General features: G+C 37.5%; 1 protein-coding gene across 19 annotated transcripts in view; it reads right to left on the bottom strand.

Annotated features, from left to right (window-relative positions):
• Positions 1 to 16,071, bottom strand: part of TMEM232 (transmembrane protein 232) — a 249,087-nt gene that overhangs the window by 115,075 nt on the left and 117,941 nt on the right. Inside the window, exon 15 of one of the 19 annotated variants that reach the window (XM_038532167.1) lies at positions 807 to 840. The exons of the other annotated variants lie outside the window; for them this stretch is intronic. Within the exon in view, the coding sequence (XP_038388095.1) occupies positions 822 to 840 (19 nt within the window). The 3' untranslated portion in view covers positions 807 to 821. Of the gene's footprint in view, positions 1 to 806; positions 841 to 16,071 lie in introns of those variants that run through there. 19 annotated transcript variants of the gene reach the window in all.

The raw sequence follows: 16,071 nt of genomic DNA, 5'->3' as shown, positions 1-16,071 counted from the left end.
ATTCAAGGGGAAAGATATTTTACATTATCTCTTTGGCTCTAAAGAATCTGACTCTGTCACTCAGATATCTTAAGGAAAAAGAACATGCAGGAAGAAACAGGATAAGTCCATCTTTTGATACTAAATGTAAGATACCTCATCCTAAATCTACTCAGTGCTAGGTCTTTGATGGAAAGAGAAACAAGAGGTTTGGAGTACTGGGATCTGGCCATCACCTTTCTGGTTGCTCATTGGTAAATCATTTAACTTACTGGGCCTTAGTTTCCTCATTTACCAAATAAAGGGCTTGCCTGGATGTATCTATGATCTCCAAATCAATAATCCTATAATTTCCCCTTCCCTCCCATTTCAAAAAAGCCTTATGTATCAACACCAACTATAAATTAATAAAAGAAAATTGAAAACCTACGGGAGAAATAAAGACACTGGGAACTGAAACACAATTCACAGTGTACAAAGGCAGTAAAATTAAGCCATAAAATGTTTTCTAAGACTATAAATATTGTAGATTTCACAGAAGGAGAAGATGAACAATGAAGACTGGAAGACTCTCAGTAGCTTTATGAGGATGCAAAACTTAAATTGCATGCATAGAAAATAGGACTTGGTAGATTTGCATGGGGGAACATTCCAAATGAATGAGGGAGAATAAGCAAATGGAAGACAAGCCAACAGCGGAAACATGTAGGCAATTAAAGAGACAAGACTTCTGTACGCTGAATGCTACAAACACAAAGTCTTACGTTGAAACTGTGTCCTCAGTGTGATGGTCTTCAGAGATGGTGCCTTTGGGACGTAGGTAAGTAGTAAGAACAGAGCCCTCATGAATGAGATCCATACCTTTATTAAAAAAACAAACAAACAAACAAACAAAAAAGGTCCTACAGAGCAACCTTGCCCTTGGTGCCACATGAGAACACAGCCAGAACCTGTCTGGCTATAAACCAGGAATCTGGACTCACTAGACACTGAATCTGCCAACACCCTGATCCTGAACCTCCCGGCCTCCAGAACTATGAGAAAGAAATGTTTGTTGTTTAAGCCACCAAGTCCACGGTATTCTGTTGTAGCAGCTTGATTAAGACATTAATCAAATATGTTTGATTTGACCTGAAAGGTATTTTATTAATAAGGATATCTCACAAAGAAATCCTTATCTTCAGCTTCTCTTAGAAGTGGAATATCTGGTAACAAGGCCCATAGATCCCTATATGCCAAAAGCTGATAAGGTTGACCTTTTATATAATGCATGTTTTCTTTACCTCATTTCCCAGAACTCTCTCATGTTCCCCCATGCTGGCCTGCTTTACGCATTTATGTTGTTTGCCTAGGCCTGCAGGCATTAGTTTGTTGAGTATGGAACCCCTAGATACAAAGTCATATCACCCAAGGTAGAGGGCATGAGAACGGAGGACAGTTAGAAAACAAGTGAAGAGAGTGGGTACTTTCAGTGTCTGATAACAGCTTAAATGCATCTATTTTATAAAACCTAAGTTAAGGGCCTTTGAAATACACATGGGAAATTATATAGAGTATATATAAAGTAAGGAATCACCAAAATTTGGAAGCTTTTATACTCCCTGATCTTATAAAATGAATTTTATATTAAAGCAAGAAGAAAACAATACTGTCTGTTTTCATCAATAAACCGTGTCCCTGTAACTGCATCACTGGATTCAACCTAAGCATGAAGAAACCAATGATAGAACTGACTTTAAAAAATAAGCAGGTTGAAAATGAATGAATGAGTGAATGAATGAATGCAGGTTGATCATGTCACTGCACAGATATATATTGTATATATTTAGATCATATGACTTGCTAAGCCCTGTGTGGCTCAGAATCTTCCTCAGCTGTTTTCTTAAGGGAGCCTTGATATAATTTTTCAAAAGTCATTTTCCAATTCCTCTTCTTGGCATTACAAAGTGGTGTAATTTTAGTTACCCTCCCAGAGATGATAGTCATTAACTCTAGATAAAATATGAAAACCAACTACTTAAAAGCACCGGAGAGCAATCAAAAGTAGGCCAACTGAAGGGAGTTGAACTCTCAAAAGAATGAGAACACAACTGCCCGTTTCTTGAAGGACACCAGTCTTCCCAGATCCAGAATAGCTAATACTTGAGCAAAATCTTCAGGTGTCAGAGGATGGAGTCTGAGGCTGTCATTGTGGTTGGAAATTAACAGGGGAAATTCCAGAAAGCAGGATTCCATAAAGGATGGAAGCCTGAAAATCTGTATACAAACTCCCTTTAATTCTTGGACAGCCCATGAACTGTACTCATTTGGAAGAGATTCTGAAGAGCAGAGTGGAAAGTTAAGAGCTTAAGGCTGAAGAGCTAAGCAGAAATTTAGGCTGACCACTGCAAGAGAGAATTTGGAATTTGCACATTGCTAAATCTAAAGAAGTTGGCAAAAACTGTTAGCTGGCCATTAAACTTCAAAAAGCCCACACACCTCAGGAGTAAAGAAGTTTCAAGACTAAGGAATGTTTCTTAGGATTAAAGGCTACAATGTAAAAGACCCTGCTAATAAAAGGAAAACCAAAGCTCCACAAGTGTAATGTGATCAGCCGGCAAATTGCGAGCACTAACAAAAATCAAAACTCTGCACAGGAAATTACCAGAATCCAGAGTTTCAACAATGTTCTTACATTTTATATGAAGTGATACAATACTAAAGATATGTTAAAGATGGATATTATAATACCTTAAACACCATCAAATAATATAAAAATATGACAAAAAAAGGCCATTGGGTAATATAAAATGGAATAGTAAAACATATTCAAGTAACCCAAAATAAAAGCAGGAAAGGAGGAACAGAAAGGGAGGAAGAGACGCAACATATGGGAAACAAATAGAAAAACTAGTAACAGAAAATTCAACCACAGCAATATTTACATTAAATTTACAGAAGCAAAGGGGCACCTGGGTGGCTCAGTCAGTTAAGTGTCTGATCTCAGTGTGTCATGATCTCAAGGTCCTGGGATCCAGGGCCAAGTCAGGCTCGGTGCTCAGCAGCAGGTCTGCTTCCTGCTTTCCCTCTCCTTCTGCCCCTCACCCCCACTTGTGCTTTCTTTCTCTATTGAATAAATAAATAATCTTTTTAAAAAGTTTACAGGAGCAATGAAGAAGAAAGAGACCGAGAGAGAGAAACTAAGAAACAGACTCTAACCTAGAGAACAAATTGATGGTTACGGGGTGGAGTGGAAGAGAGATGGGTGAAATAGGCCATGGGAGGTCAAGGGGTCCTCTTGTGATGAGCACGGGGGCATGTATGGCATCGGTGAATCACTATAGCATACACCTGAAGCTAATATAACACTGTGTCAACTTCACTGGAATTAAAATAAAATTTTTTAGAAACCTTTTATTATGAAAGAAAAAATATTGAATTGGAAAATTTTTTAAAAATTAAAAATTTAAGTGAAAGATTCCAATTAAATGTCAAACTAGATTTTTAAAAAAAGACCTAACCATATGCTATCTACAACATATTTTAAATAAAAAAAAAATTAGGTAAAGTGAAAGAAAAATGAGTGGAGAAAAATATAGAAAAATATATCATAAAAAAGTAAGCATTTAAAAAAATGGTGTAAATATTAATAACAGACCATGTAGATTTGTAGATGAGGCAGATTAACCAGAAGTAAAGAGGGATATTGGATAAATTCCTCAGGAAACATTAAAATAATAAATGTATGTGTACTTAATAGAAGAAATTCAATAAACACAAAACAAACTCTACAGGATAAAAAGGTGATATAATCAAAATTTATCATCAAAATTGGAGTTTTTACACCATACTCTAACAGATACAGCTATAAAAAAATTGTAAAAAAAAGTAGTAATGGTAGAGAAGATTTTATTTATACTACCAATCACTTTGAGCTAATTTGACATTTTACATATTACATACAACTGCAAAATGCATGCTATTTTCAAGAACACATGGAGTGCATTTACCAATATAGATCAAATGTTTGAGTGTAAAAAGAATTTCATCAAACTTTTAAAAATTGAATTTCACTCTAATAACAGTGGAATAAAATTTTATATGAATAAATGTTATCTATAAGCCTCCACATATTTTGAAATTAAAAGGCATAATTCTAAATAACCATGACTTGAAGAAGAAATCACAAGAATAACGAGAAAATATTTTGCACTGAGTTAAAATGAAAATATAACATCTCAAAGCAGAGATTAGAGGGAAATTTGTAGCTCTGAAGATATCTTATAAAAAATACAAGTTTTTAAATGAATGACCTAAGTTTCTAACTTATAAAGCTAAAAAAGGAGACCGAGTATACCCAAGGTAAATAGAAAGAAAGTAATGAGACAATAATCTAAGAAAAACAAAAACCAAAATACTGTGGGATAATGACACCAAACAGCCACAAAGCTAAGGCAGGATTAAAGGCAAGGGAACACCCGGCACGGAGAGCCGAGGACAGCCAACTCCGGGTGAGATATGCAAACTCATGGTGCTGTGGAAGTACAGGGCTTTCTAGGCATTTAAGTGGTTGTTTCACTCTGCAAAGAATTCTGAACACTCTTCTAAATTCTCATAAACTGGTCACAATACAAGGTGCAGTTTGAAAGCAAAAAGTCCTTCACCTGTTTTATAGGAATATGCATTTTATTTCTGTAATACCTGTACATGTTAATATCCCACTAAAATTTTCTCCAAAGAAAGCGACTTTCTCCCCACTGTTTCTAGAACACCTGCAAGCACAAATGGGTGTGATAAGCGGTCCAAATACCTTTTACCAGCTTACCGTGGAAGAAGAAAGAAAACCACCTGCCTTCTGTTATACTGTACACTGCACTAAATAAAAATGCTGAAGAAGCACTTGAGCTTGACATGAATCATAATCTAAAGCACTAAACTCTTTGAAGACAAAATATCAGCATCTAATCTATTAATTAGCTTATGTTTCTAAAGGAATTGCAAGAGAAAAGTAGAATGTAAATACTAATTAATCTTACTATAATTAATCATTATACTTCTTTATCCTTATGATAATGTTACATAACCCTTAAGAGGAAATTATGATGACATTTTAAGTATAACCAAGGACAAAAACTTTTGAGTGCCTACCTTACAAAGTTACAGGATAACTTTCCATGAGACAAATTTATCTCAGGCAGGTGTGGCCTTAGGATGAACGCAGCAGTAGATGTAATTTAAGGAAAGAAAGGCATTCCAGATCCCAAATAGCCCCCACATGACTTGGCTAGGTTCCTGGAATGTCCCCCATTAAAAATTCATTCTGTAGGGTCAATGGCTTTCAGGCCTTCATGTGACCTCTATGAAATTTTCATTAACTGTTGGAAGAAAAACCCCTTAAGACATTGTAAATTAACATCTCAAAAATCATTGGTTGACACTAACAAATGCTAACACAAGAGGTGGTTGTAGAAAACAAGAACCATCAGAAGTGGGAAAGGGCTCTAGCATATTTAGCTAATTTGTGTAGGTCTCATCTGTATTGAAAATATATTGTAGGGAAGTAAAGTTTTGTTTAGGGTCTAATAGATCGGTGTTGAATTATAGCCAGGAGCTATACCTAGGAGAAAATCTCAGAAGCTAAAGTATAGAAAGTGCATGCAATAGATGATAAGTGTTATAATTGAAATCACTATCAAAACTGGAATTTTCCTTGCTTATTGCTTGAAATTTTATGCTAACAGGAAAAGAGATGACTACCAGAGAAATGCATGTTATTATTGCCCTTGTTGGGATAGCAAATTTCTTAAGCATAAAATAACAGAAATGGTCACTAAAACAGAACTTCTAAATTTGTGAGTGTGTACGTTTTATTTTGTTTTTGCTATAAACTCCCTATGGACTGTGTGTATTTATGTTATGTATGTGTATGATTTTTAGGCAAGTTAAATACATGCAAACATCTCCATTAAAGCAAAACATCTAAAATTAAAGACCAACCTTAAAAGTCTGATCTTTAAGATCATAATTTAAAAATATCAGTATCATTTCATAAATGCTATTCTATTCTTATTATGCCAATCCCATTGAGTGAGTTGATCAAATAAATATTGCCCTCATCAGGCCAAAAATGGTTTACCAGCAAATTTTTGCAGTTTTAGGTGTTGAAACTATGGCCAGTTAATAGAGCTGTAGATGAAAATGGGAATTTCAATGATTGGGAAGGATGAGTCCTACCAAACGAATTTTCAACAGGCATTTATCATAAACCTAGGTCATTTTCAAGTCGAGTTTAAATCTTAAAAAGGGGATAAAAGGAATAAGAGCAATGCCAACTTAATTCAGCCTTCACCTTCAGACCATAATCTGTTCTCTTTAAAAGGTAAATTAGCTCTGTTACACCTCTGGTTAAAACCTTCCAGTGACTTGCTTTTGCAAGAGAACTAAACCAGGATTCCTTATCTGGATTGACAGCCTCTAAGGTCTGGCTTCAGGGACAACGTCACCTGCTCCCCCCTCACCTCACTCATTACCCTGCTACCACACTGAACACCATTTTCATTAAGTGGTGGGTGAGTGCTTTCCTTTCCCTGGGCTTCACACTCACTGTTCCCTCGGTCTTATATTCTCTCCCACAAGGCATGCTCCTTCTCCTCCAGCAGGTCTCTGCCCAAAAAATAAAAATAAAAATAAAAATCTCCACTCACAGAGATCTCTCCTATTCCTCCAATTACTTCCAATCTTATCCCGTAGCTGATGGTTCTTAAATCAATAAACAAACTGAGATAATCACAGATTATTTTATCAGTCTGCTATCTTAGATCATGAACTTCCTGAAGGTAAGCAGCACATTTGTCTAGGTCACCACTCTACCTCCAGTACTTAACACTGCGTCTGGTCTACAGAAGAGATTTCAGCTCTGTTCGGCTTCCTACCACTTTTACTCATATTGCAAGGCTTAAAAGAAGTCCAAGATAGACTATCCGGTCCCAAACATCAATTTGGGTTTTTTTTGTTTGTTTTTGGTTTTTTTTTTTTTTTTTTTTTTTTTTGAATCAAGTGGAAACAGCAGAAGTAGTGAATGAAAGACCTTGGAAATATCTTAAAGACTACAGGGTTATCTGACAGAGTGTACAACACAAGTGAATTTAGAGCCAAGGATGGTTTCAAAGTCTGAATTAACAAAAGGATTAGTTTTCCATTTATTGAGAATTGATGGAATAGGCAGGTTGGGACAGAAGGGAAAGGGAAAAAATTTGGTACGTTAAATTTGAGATGCTTACAAGACAGTCTAAGTGAAAGCAATGTGTCGGTGATTGTACACCTGAGTACAAGACCAAGAGGCGAACATAAAAATACTCCTCAGTCTGAATGTCACTAACTTGATTTATTTCACTTTTTATCCAGAAGTGTCTACTATATGCACCCAGATCCGAGTTTACTCAGGTTTGCATAGATTGAAATTCTATGGGATAAATTTGGCCAAGATCTTTGTTCTTCTCTATCTTTGTTCCTCTCTTCTTTGTTCTTAGCTATTAGCTCGTTTTTCTAGCCCTGAACAAAAATACAGAGCAAGCCTTAAATTTTGCTGAATTCATAGCAAATGTTTTCCCTTCACCTTATCTTCTAGTTCCAAAACACTTATCCATGTGGTTGTCAAATGCCTGAGCATTAAAGGGAGCTGTGTGACCTTTTTTTTTTTTTTTAAAGGAAAATGATGGATGACCTTGACTTCTATACCTAAGAAACTGACCCTTAAAATTGTATAAGAGCATTGGATAATTGATCCTTCATCTTTTTTCCTTTCTTCTCCCTGTTTGTTGCTTGCAAGTCATACCATGTATCCCTTGGAAGATCTGACAGCTTACAAGCCTGAATCAATCATGCAGTCTATAAACCTTAAACAAGTTGTATATGTGCAGCTATAGATGAAAATAGCTATTTGTCTATCTTTAGTTATAACGGTCACTTTAGAGAGTGTCATTCTAATTACTGTAAGTTCTGGTACTAGTCATCATCTTATAATGTGAATATTTTACTATCCTCTATTAAAACTCTCCTTTGAGATTTAGAGCTAAAGAATACAATAAAAAAAAAACACATGCAAGATATATTTTAATAAATCTGCTTGAGCATAGGAAAGTGGTTCCCTGTAAGTTTAAAATGTTGGGCTTTCCATAAGAGATGCTGAGGCTGGGCTACAGGAGAGCATAGCTGGAGCTCAAAGATAATATAAAAAAAATTGCCACAGTAACGATGACTAGGCATTTATTTTCATACAAGAATTCCTAAAGATTTTAGTTCAAGAAAGTCAGGAAAATTTTAATTGATAACTGTCCTTTTGAAAAAGGTCTATCTCAACTATTAGAGTGTTGCTACATCTCTGAAAATTACAGGAGTTTTCCAAAACCATCCTGGGAATGAGGAAATCTTGAGTTCTTATCCCAGATTTGCTGCCTTATTCCTTATCTTCTGAGTGATCTTGGGAAAGTCAGTTAACCTTGTGAAATCTTAGGTTCCTCAAATACAGGAAGAGCACTGGTCCAAATAACCCCTGTGGCTCTTCCATGGGAATGGCTCTTGAAACTGATGAGAGCTTTGCCTGCTTGGCCTCCTCATAGGTCGACGTGAACTTCCTAGTTCCTAGCTGAAAAGTCTTTGCAGTGGGCATGAGGTTAGCCGAGCAGAAGAGGCAAAGCAACACAGCCTGTTACCCCAAATTGTTTACACTGGTCGTGGTTGGCCGAAGTAGGTCTGCGGGACCTTTGGATGTTCTCAAACAGGATGCCTGGCCTCAGAGAATTAGAATTAACCTATTCTTCTTTCTTGATTTCCTGGGGTTTTTTTGTTTCAGTTTTTGCTTTTATGGTTATTCCACTTAAATGTGTTGACCAGGGAGAGGGGAGTGGTAATGAGGGGAAAAAGAATGAGAGGTGGAGGGGCCTGATTGGTGCCATCATGCTGCCTACTTGCAAGCCTGAATCAGACCTGCACATCTAATTCCTTGAATTTCCCCATCACTAAAACACAGAAGATATTTATTGTTCTGAAATACTTTCACCCCCAGTGATTCCCTAATAGTAACCTGGGGTTTTTATTTGGTTTTTAAACTCTAATATAATTAACATAGTTTTCTATTACTAATAGCAACCTGGTTTTTTCCCAAGGCAGTGCCAACACAGTAATCTTTTGCAGTCCCCGCAATATGAAAAGACTAGAAGCTTATTTTCAATCACACCTTAAAAATGCCAGTGGGTATTAAATTGACCTAACTTCTTTCCACCAACCTTACATTGTGGTGGTGGTGGTGTTTTGTTTACTTTTTTGTCTGGGGTTTTTTCTATTTTTGATTGTTTGGTGCAAGCCTATTTTCCTTCAGATTAAGTCTAGTTATGTTTTAAATCTACTGAAACTTGAACATATTAATGTATTTTATGGTCCGTTTTACCCCTCATCTTTTGAGTCCCCAATAATATAAATGCAAGTAGGCTGAGAAAACAGTATTGAAGGTGGTTTGTCCACAAAAGAGAGGGAAAATATGGCAATTATCTCACTGCTGTGATGCACTGAGACAGTCAAAAAGGATCATTGAAGTCCTAAAGGGAATTTCAGGGGCCTGAAGTGCCCACTTGGGCTGTCTACATCAATCAAATTAACTGCCCTCTTCTCCTGTTCTCAGTCATGCGATAATATATAGCCACAATTAAAGGTGAACGATACGGAATGGCTCTCTGACAGGGAGGTGAGCTCGGCAACACAGCATATGAACACTGACTGAATAATTGCCATCTCTGATGACTGGAAACCCCATTGAGTCACCGTTGGATTAGATGCATCCCTGAACATGGGAAGAAAAGGGAGAAAATGCCTTCTTGCAAACTTCAGTGCTCCAATTTAAGTACATTCTTAAGTACTAAATATATAGGGTTATATTTATATTTAAATATACATTTATATATGCAATTTTTATATATATTTATATAAATATATGCAATTTTTATATATGCAATTATTTTATATATTTGCCATTATATATATTTTTTATATATATGCAATTATATTTTTCTTTCTCATATCTTGCAGCCCAATTACCACTACTTCGGGCCTATCGCTTTGTCTCACTCCTGGACAGAATCTGACCTAGTGGCAATAATACTCTAAAATACCGCGCTAAAGTGACTGCTTCCTCAGCCAGGGGGCGAAGAACGTAGAGTCCTACTACTCACTGCTCCGATCTGGACTCATGTGCAGGGTCAGCAGCTTTCTGGATGTTGTAGCATCCAAAATTTAGAGACTTTCATAACATTGAGCTTATTCATAGAGTAGAATAAGGAATTTAACAAGAGAGGGGGGAAAGGGAGCTTGAGAATTGTTATTTATATAAAAATAATTTTATATAAATTTTTATGTAAAGTTTATATAAACATTTATATAAAATTTTATATGATTTTTATATAAATGCATTTGCCATAAACTCTCCCCACCTGTTATCCGTAGGCCCGGCGTGCCACTGATTCTTTGGCCAGCTGTGCTTAAGACTGCGTGACAGCAGGTGCTCTGTGAGGACTGAGGACAATTAGGATGAAGACAGATGCTGGAAGCCTTTCCCCAGTGAAGCAGAGGGTCTTGCAGGTGGTCCAGTTGTCTCGCCCACTCCTGCCCGCATCTGCCCTGCTCCATCCTCTCCTGCACCTCTACCTGCCGCCACTACCTGCTGGGATGCTGGACAGACTGGAACCTTCAGCCTGGGCCAATCCAGTTCACCCCTGATGGAACTTCCTGGGAAGCTGCTACACAGACTAGCGGCAGAGACGCACTGGCCCGGGCTCCCAGAGTGGGGCTGCCTGCCCGGCCTCTGCCCACGGCCTGGGTCCCCTCCAGGCCCCCCCTACCCATCAGATACGCTGCTTCCATCAGGGAAGGTGTCCCGAGAGCCAAATGGAATTCACCATGGATTATCCTTCCTCCTCTATCTTATCTATGGATAGAAAGGGACCATTATAGGAAAAAGATGCATGGGCATTTGGGAATTAGGGAGGAGGAGTATGTTACATTCTTTTTTTAATGCTTGCCCTTTGGAGACAGACTCCTGGAAAAAAAAAAATCACTGTAATACGTGCTATTTATAGCTCAGCAAGAAAAGCTGCCGAAATTATTCGATGTGACTTTTTTTTTTTTTTGGTACAATTCACTTATCACAGCTCTCCTTGCTTGATATTAGTATGCTAATAGGTGGTTGATTTGTCAGCCAGCTGTGCTTAGACTTCTGTGTGACAATATTCGTTTGCTCATGTAAATGATTTAGTAAGATTACAATGCTAAAGAGAGGCTCTTTCCTTTGAATAGCTTTATGTAGCGGGGGGGGGGGGGGGGGGGGGGGGGGGGGGGGAACCAGAAAGGGGACCACTCGACCTTAGTTCCAGCTTGACAAGACTCAGGTTAGTGAACTTTTGGGAACAGCCAAGAATTTAGTGACATATCACTTCAGATATGATGGATGCTTAGTAATTACTGATCTTATATTGCGGTGACAGTGTTGGCGCTGAAAGTGGAAGCTGTTCAGAATGATAAATGGATGTGACAATTTATTAAAGATAGAGGCATGATTAGTGTTGGGTGTAGATGTACCCTTTTAAGAGGGAGGTAGAAGATGAAAGAAAAAATAAAAAGGCATAGAGTGTGAGAATTAAGATTTAGGGAAAATATATTGGCAGCACATACCAAACTTATAAAGAATGCACAAATCCTAGAAATGGGGCAGCAAAATAGTTTGGGGATAATGAAGACATGCAGAAACAAGTGTCCCACAACTTTCATACATTCATGGTACCGTCTCCTACTTTCCTGATTGGCTTCTTCCAGCATATGCTCCCTTTCTGCCTTGCTCTTCTCCACCGGGCTCCATAGTGCACAACACCTGAAGCCTGTTGGGGAACGACCCCTGATTTCACTGCAGCTCTCACCATGAACATTTTCACAAAATTCAGTTAACTTGTTAGGGCGGAGAAACCTTTACTTTCTCAAGTGAAAGTGGAGGCTCTGAAGTACTGGTTCTAAAAGTGCTTGTGGAGAGGAATTAATCCCCTAAATATGCATCTCTGCGCCTTGCTTATTGGATAAAATGATAGAGGAGATGTACTGTGCCCTCGCTAATGATATAAATATCTCATTAACAAGTCTTACCTTAAAAATAATTGGAAGGACTAGGATATTTATTTATTTATTTATTTATTTATTGGAACACTTTTAAAAAGCCTGTACGCCTGTGAAGTAACCAGAAGGGCCAGTTGCATTTTGCTTCTATGTGACAATCTATCTCTATAATTTTTTGGTGTTTTGGTACTGATCTTAGGGTTTCTTGATGTGTACAAATGTTTGATTAGAGGATAGAAATTCATTACTGCTATGAGTACATAGATACACGTATATTATGAGCCATCTACCATACTACTGCCCTTCCTGACTAATGGATCTTTTCTACAAACTTGGAAAGCTTCATGCATTGGTTGGGCACTTAATGGTTTTCATTAGGTAGATACTGCAGGTTCTTTGATAGTATGCTTCACGTACAATTCTTTGCAATGTTTTTTTTCACTTGTACTTACATTTTTTGTGCAGCGAGCACAAAGTGCTGCTCAAAGATACTCAAGGAAGTTCTAGCACTATTTGGGTAGATTCTTTAAGAAAGTTTCATTATATGTCCTTGATATCAACATCTCCATATGCTTAAAATTTTTAAAAAGCATTACTGTACCATGCTTTACAGTTATCACAACCATCCACAAATTTTTTTTTTTTAAGTTGTTATAAGTCCTCCTGGATTTTCTCCTTCCTCTTCAACTGTACTTAAGGTTTGGTTTGTTTATTTTGCTTTCATTATTTTTTCAGACATTAACGGTGGTAATCCTCAAAATTCCACCCGAGCCTTGCCTCTCCTCTCATTTGTTCTTTACCAAGGCAGTGTTGCTTATGCCCATGACTCAGTCAACACCTTCATTCTATGACTCAGCTCAGCTTCTCTGAATTACAGAAATGAAATTCACTGCCTACAGGACATCTCCACTTGAATAACTCAAAAGCAGTACTTCAAATTCAACATGGCTAAACCAAATACAGTCTTCCCCTATCCCCAGCTACACCTTGATCTCCCCCACCATTCCTCATCTCAGTGAATGGCACCATTATTGGATTAGTTCCTCAACCTGAAAGAGACATTTCCGTCTCCTCACTCGTGTCACTTTTTCAACTCTAATCATCCTCAAATTTTGTTGCTTTTTCTTCCAAATATCATGCAGACCCATCTACCTCCTATCCATTTCTATTGCTACCAACATAGTGCAGGTTATACACAACAGCATCCTATGCTCTTTCCCTGTATAACAAAGCCACCAACAGCAATAGTGAAAATGGTTATGACGTAATCATATTGAGCAATATTGATCAATAGTGTATCATATATTTTATGTTTATTTAGTATAATTATACTACCATATATTTCATATAATAATGATCATTTTTGTGCTTTCCTTGTGCCAGACACTGTAATAAGTACTTTTAATTGACCTTTTCATAGTTACCCAATAAGAAAGCTGCTATTATTACCCAATTTTATAGAGAAAGACATTTAGGTTTAGAGAAGTTAAATGATTTGCCCAATATCACTTAGCTACAGTATTTCACACCTATGATCATGCCACAGCTCAAACACACACACACACACACACACACACACCCTTAAGCCATCCACTCCTCACTCCACTTTAAGAAAACATTTAATGCCTTCTTTGGCTCTAAGAGAAAGCTGAAAACTCTGACCATCTCTCCAGCATCAGCCACCCATGGTCTCAGTGACCCAGCCACACCAGTGTTCTTTTAGCTCTTTAGATGCTTGATAATCCCTTTCAACAAGGGGACTTTGTACATTCACCTTCCTTCCCTATCTCCTGTCCCAGCTCCAAGTCTTCATAATACCATGTACCTCTCCCTCAAGGCACTTATTTATAGCACAGGTAATTCTTCATAGCACTTAACCATTATAAAGCCTTAACACATATGTGTGATTTTAATTAACATCTAACTGCTACACTTGCTTTTAAGTTCCACCGGGAAAGAGTATAACTATTTTTACCCATGATTTTGTCTGAGATATATTCTTTCATAGTATTTGACCTATATTAGTCATTCAATAAATATTGAATAAATGAGTACATTAAAAAAATTTTGTGGGTGCAATTCCCAAATACAAAGTGGAGAGACTATCCTGATCTGATTAATGCCATACCAAAGTTTACATTCTAATTAAGTGGGTAATACTCAGTTGTCAACCACTGCAAATGCATTTCATCACAAGCTGCACAGTGTCCTTTTTTTCTGAAAGAGTTAAGTGCTGACATCAGCACCATGGGTCTGTGAGTTATTCCTTTTTTTTTTCTCTTCCCTTTGATTTACAACTAATTAGGCATCAATAACCAGGAGGATGTACACAGCATACCAGGACACCCAAGGAATCTATCCATCTGTGAACTCAAAAGTGTGTGGATTGGACTGTGGAGGAGGTGGCAGAGGGAAGTGGCAGTGTTGTGCACAACAGCAGAGGCAGTGACAACAGAGAAAACAGCGGAGGGTGTAGAGTAAGCCACCTCAACTTGTCTAACAGAGGAGGTAATGGATGGAAGTGGCAAGTGGGAGACTGCCCAGCCATAGGCACTGCAGTTGAAGAAACCAGTTGCTGTCTCTAAGGGAGACCTCAGTGACAGAGGGAAAGAAAGGAAAGGGAAGTAGGCAGACAAAGACTATGGAGGGAAAGCATCTTCTGCTGTCATCCCTGGGAGGCAAAAGGAGCATTCACACACCTCTTGCACCCCCTCAACTGAGAATCCCCCTACCAGACTCTGGGCAAACTCAAAGGCCCAAGTACTGAGGGTACATCCTCCTTCTGACTCCTGCCACCAACCCTCTTTTTTTTTTCCTCCCATGTGTACCACTCCCAATCTTAGTTGGCAAGAGAGACCAAAAAATTGTACTATAGCACCATCTTCTGGAAAACAAAGGAAGGCTCTTAACTATCAACCTGTTGAACTATTAAAACCAAAGTAAACAAAACCTTACTTAAACAAGAAAGGTGCTCACTACTTCAAATGCAGGGACAGAAGCATTTCTCATCAAACACAATGAAAAAGTCACAGTGATATAGTATCACAAGAAGAAAATAACAATTTTCCAGCAACTGAACCCAAAAATGCATGGAATATTGCAATCTGACTGATAAAGAATTTAAACAAGCCATTATAAAGAAATTCAATAAGCTATAAGAAAACTCAGAAAGGCAATACAATGATCTCAGAATAAAATTAACAAACAGAAGGAACACTTTACCAAAGAAATTAAAATTCTAAAAATGAACCAAGCAGAAATTCTAGAACTAAAAAACCTAATAAATGAAATGAAGAATGCATTAGAATGCACTGGAAATAGAGCAGATCATATGGAAGAGAGAATTAGCAAGCTTGAGGATAGAAATACAGAAATGATTCAGGTGGAAGAAGAAAAAGAACTAAGATTTTTTTAAAGTGAACCCTCTAAGAACTATATGACTCCATTACAAACGCCAACTTAAGAATAATGGGTATACCAGAAGGAGAGAGAGGGGAAGCAGAGAGAATATTTAAAGAAATAATAGCTGAGAACTTCCCATATCAGAGAAAGCAACTTGACATACACAAGTTCATAGAGCTAAAAGAACATCTTCTCAACATAGAAAGACCTTCTCCAAGAAACACTTTATTAAAACCATCAAAAGTCAATGATTCAAAAAAGAATTTCAGAGACAATGAAGAGAAAAGACAGTAACATACAGAGACACCCCCATTAAGCTATTACCAGATTTCTCAGCAGAAACTCTACAGGCCAAGAGAGAGTAGAACGACATATCCAAAATATTGAAGATAAAAACCACCAGCAAAGAAAATTCTCTCCGGTAGTTATCCTTCAGATGGAAAGAAGGAAGCTTTTTCCTGACAAGAAAAGCTTACCACAACTAGACCTGCCTTAAACATTGCAAGGAGTTCTTCAAATGGATACAAATAGACAGAAGTATGAAAAACTCTGATTAAGGTG

Source organism: Canis lupus, chromosome 3 (genome assembly GCF_011100685.1).
Source record: "Canis lupus familiaris isolate Mischka breed German Shepherd chromosome 3, alternate assembly UU_Cfam_GSD_1.0, whole genome shotgun sequence".
NCBI classification, from domain to species: domain Eukaryota; kingdom Metazoa; phylum Chordata; class Mammalia; order Carnivora; family Canidae; genus Canis; species Canis lupus.
Note: the sequence above shows the minus strand (reverse complement) of the source record. Positions and strands in the feature narration are given on the sequence as shown.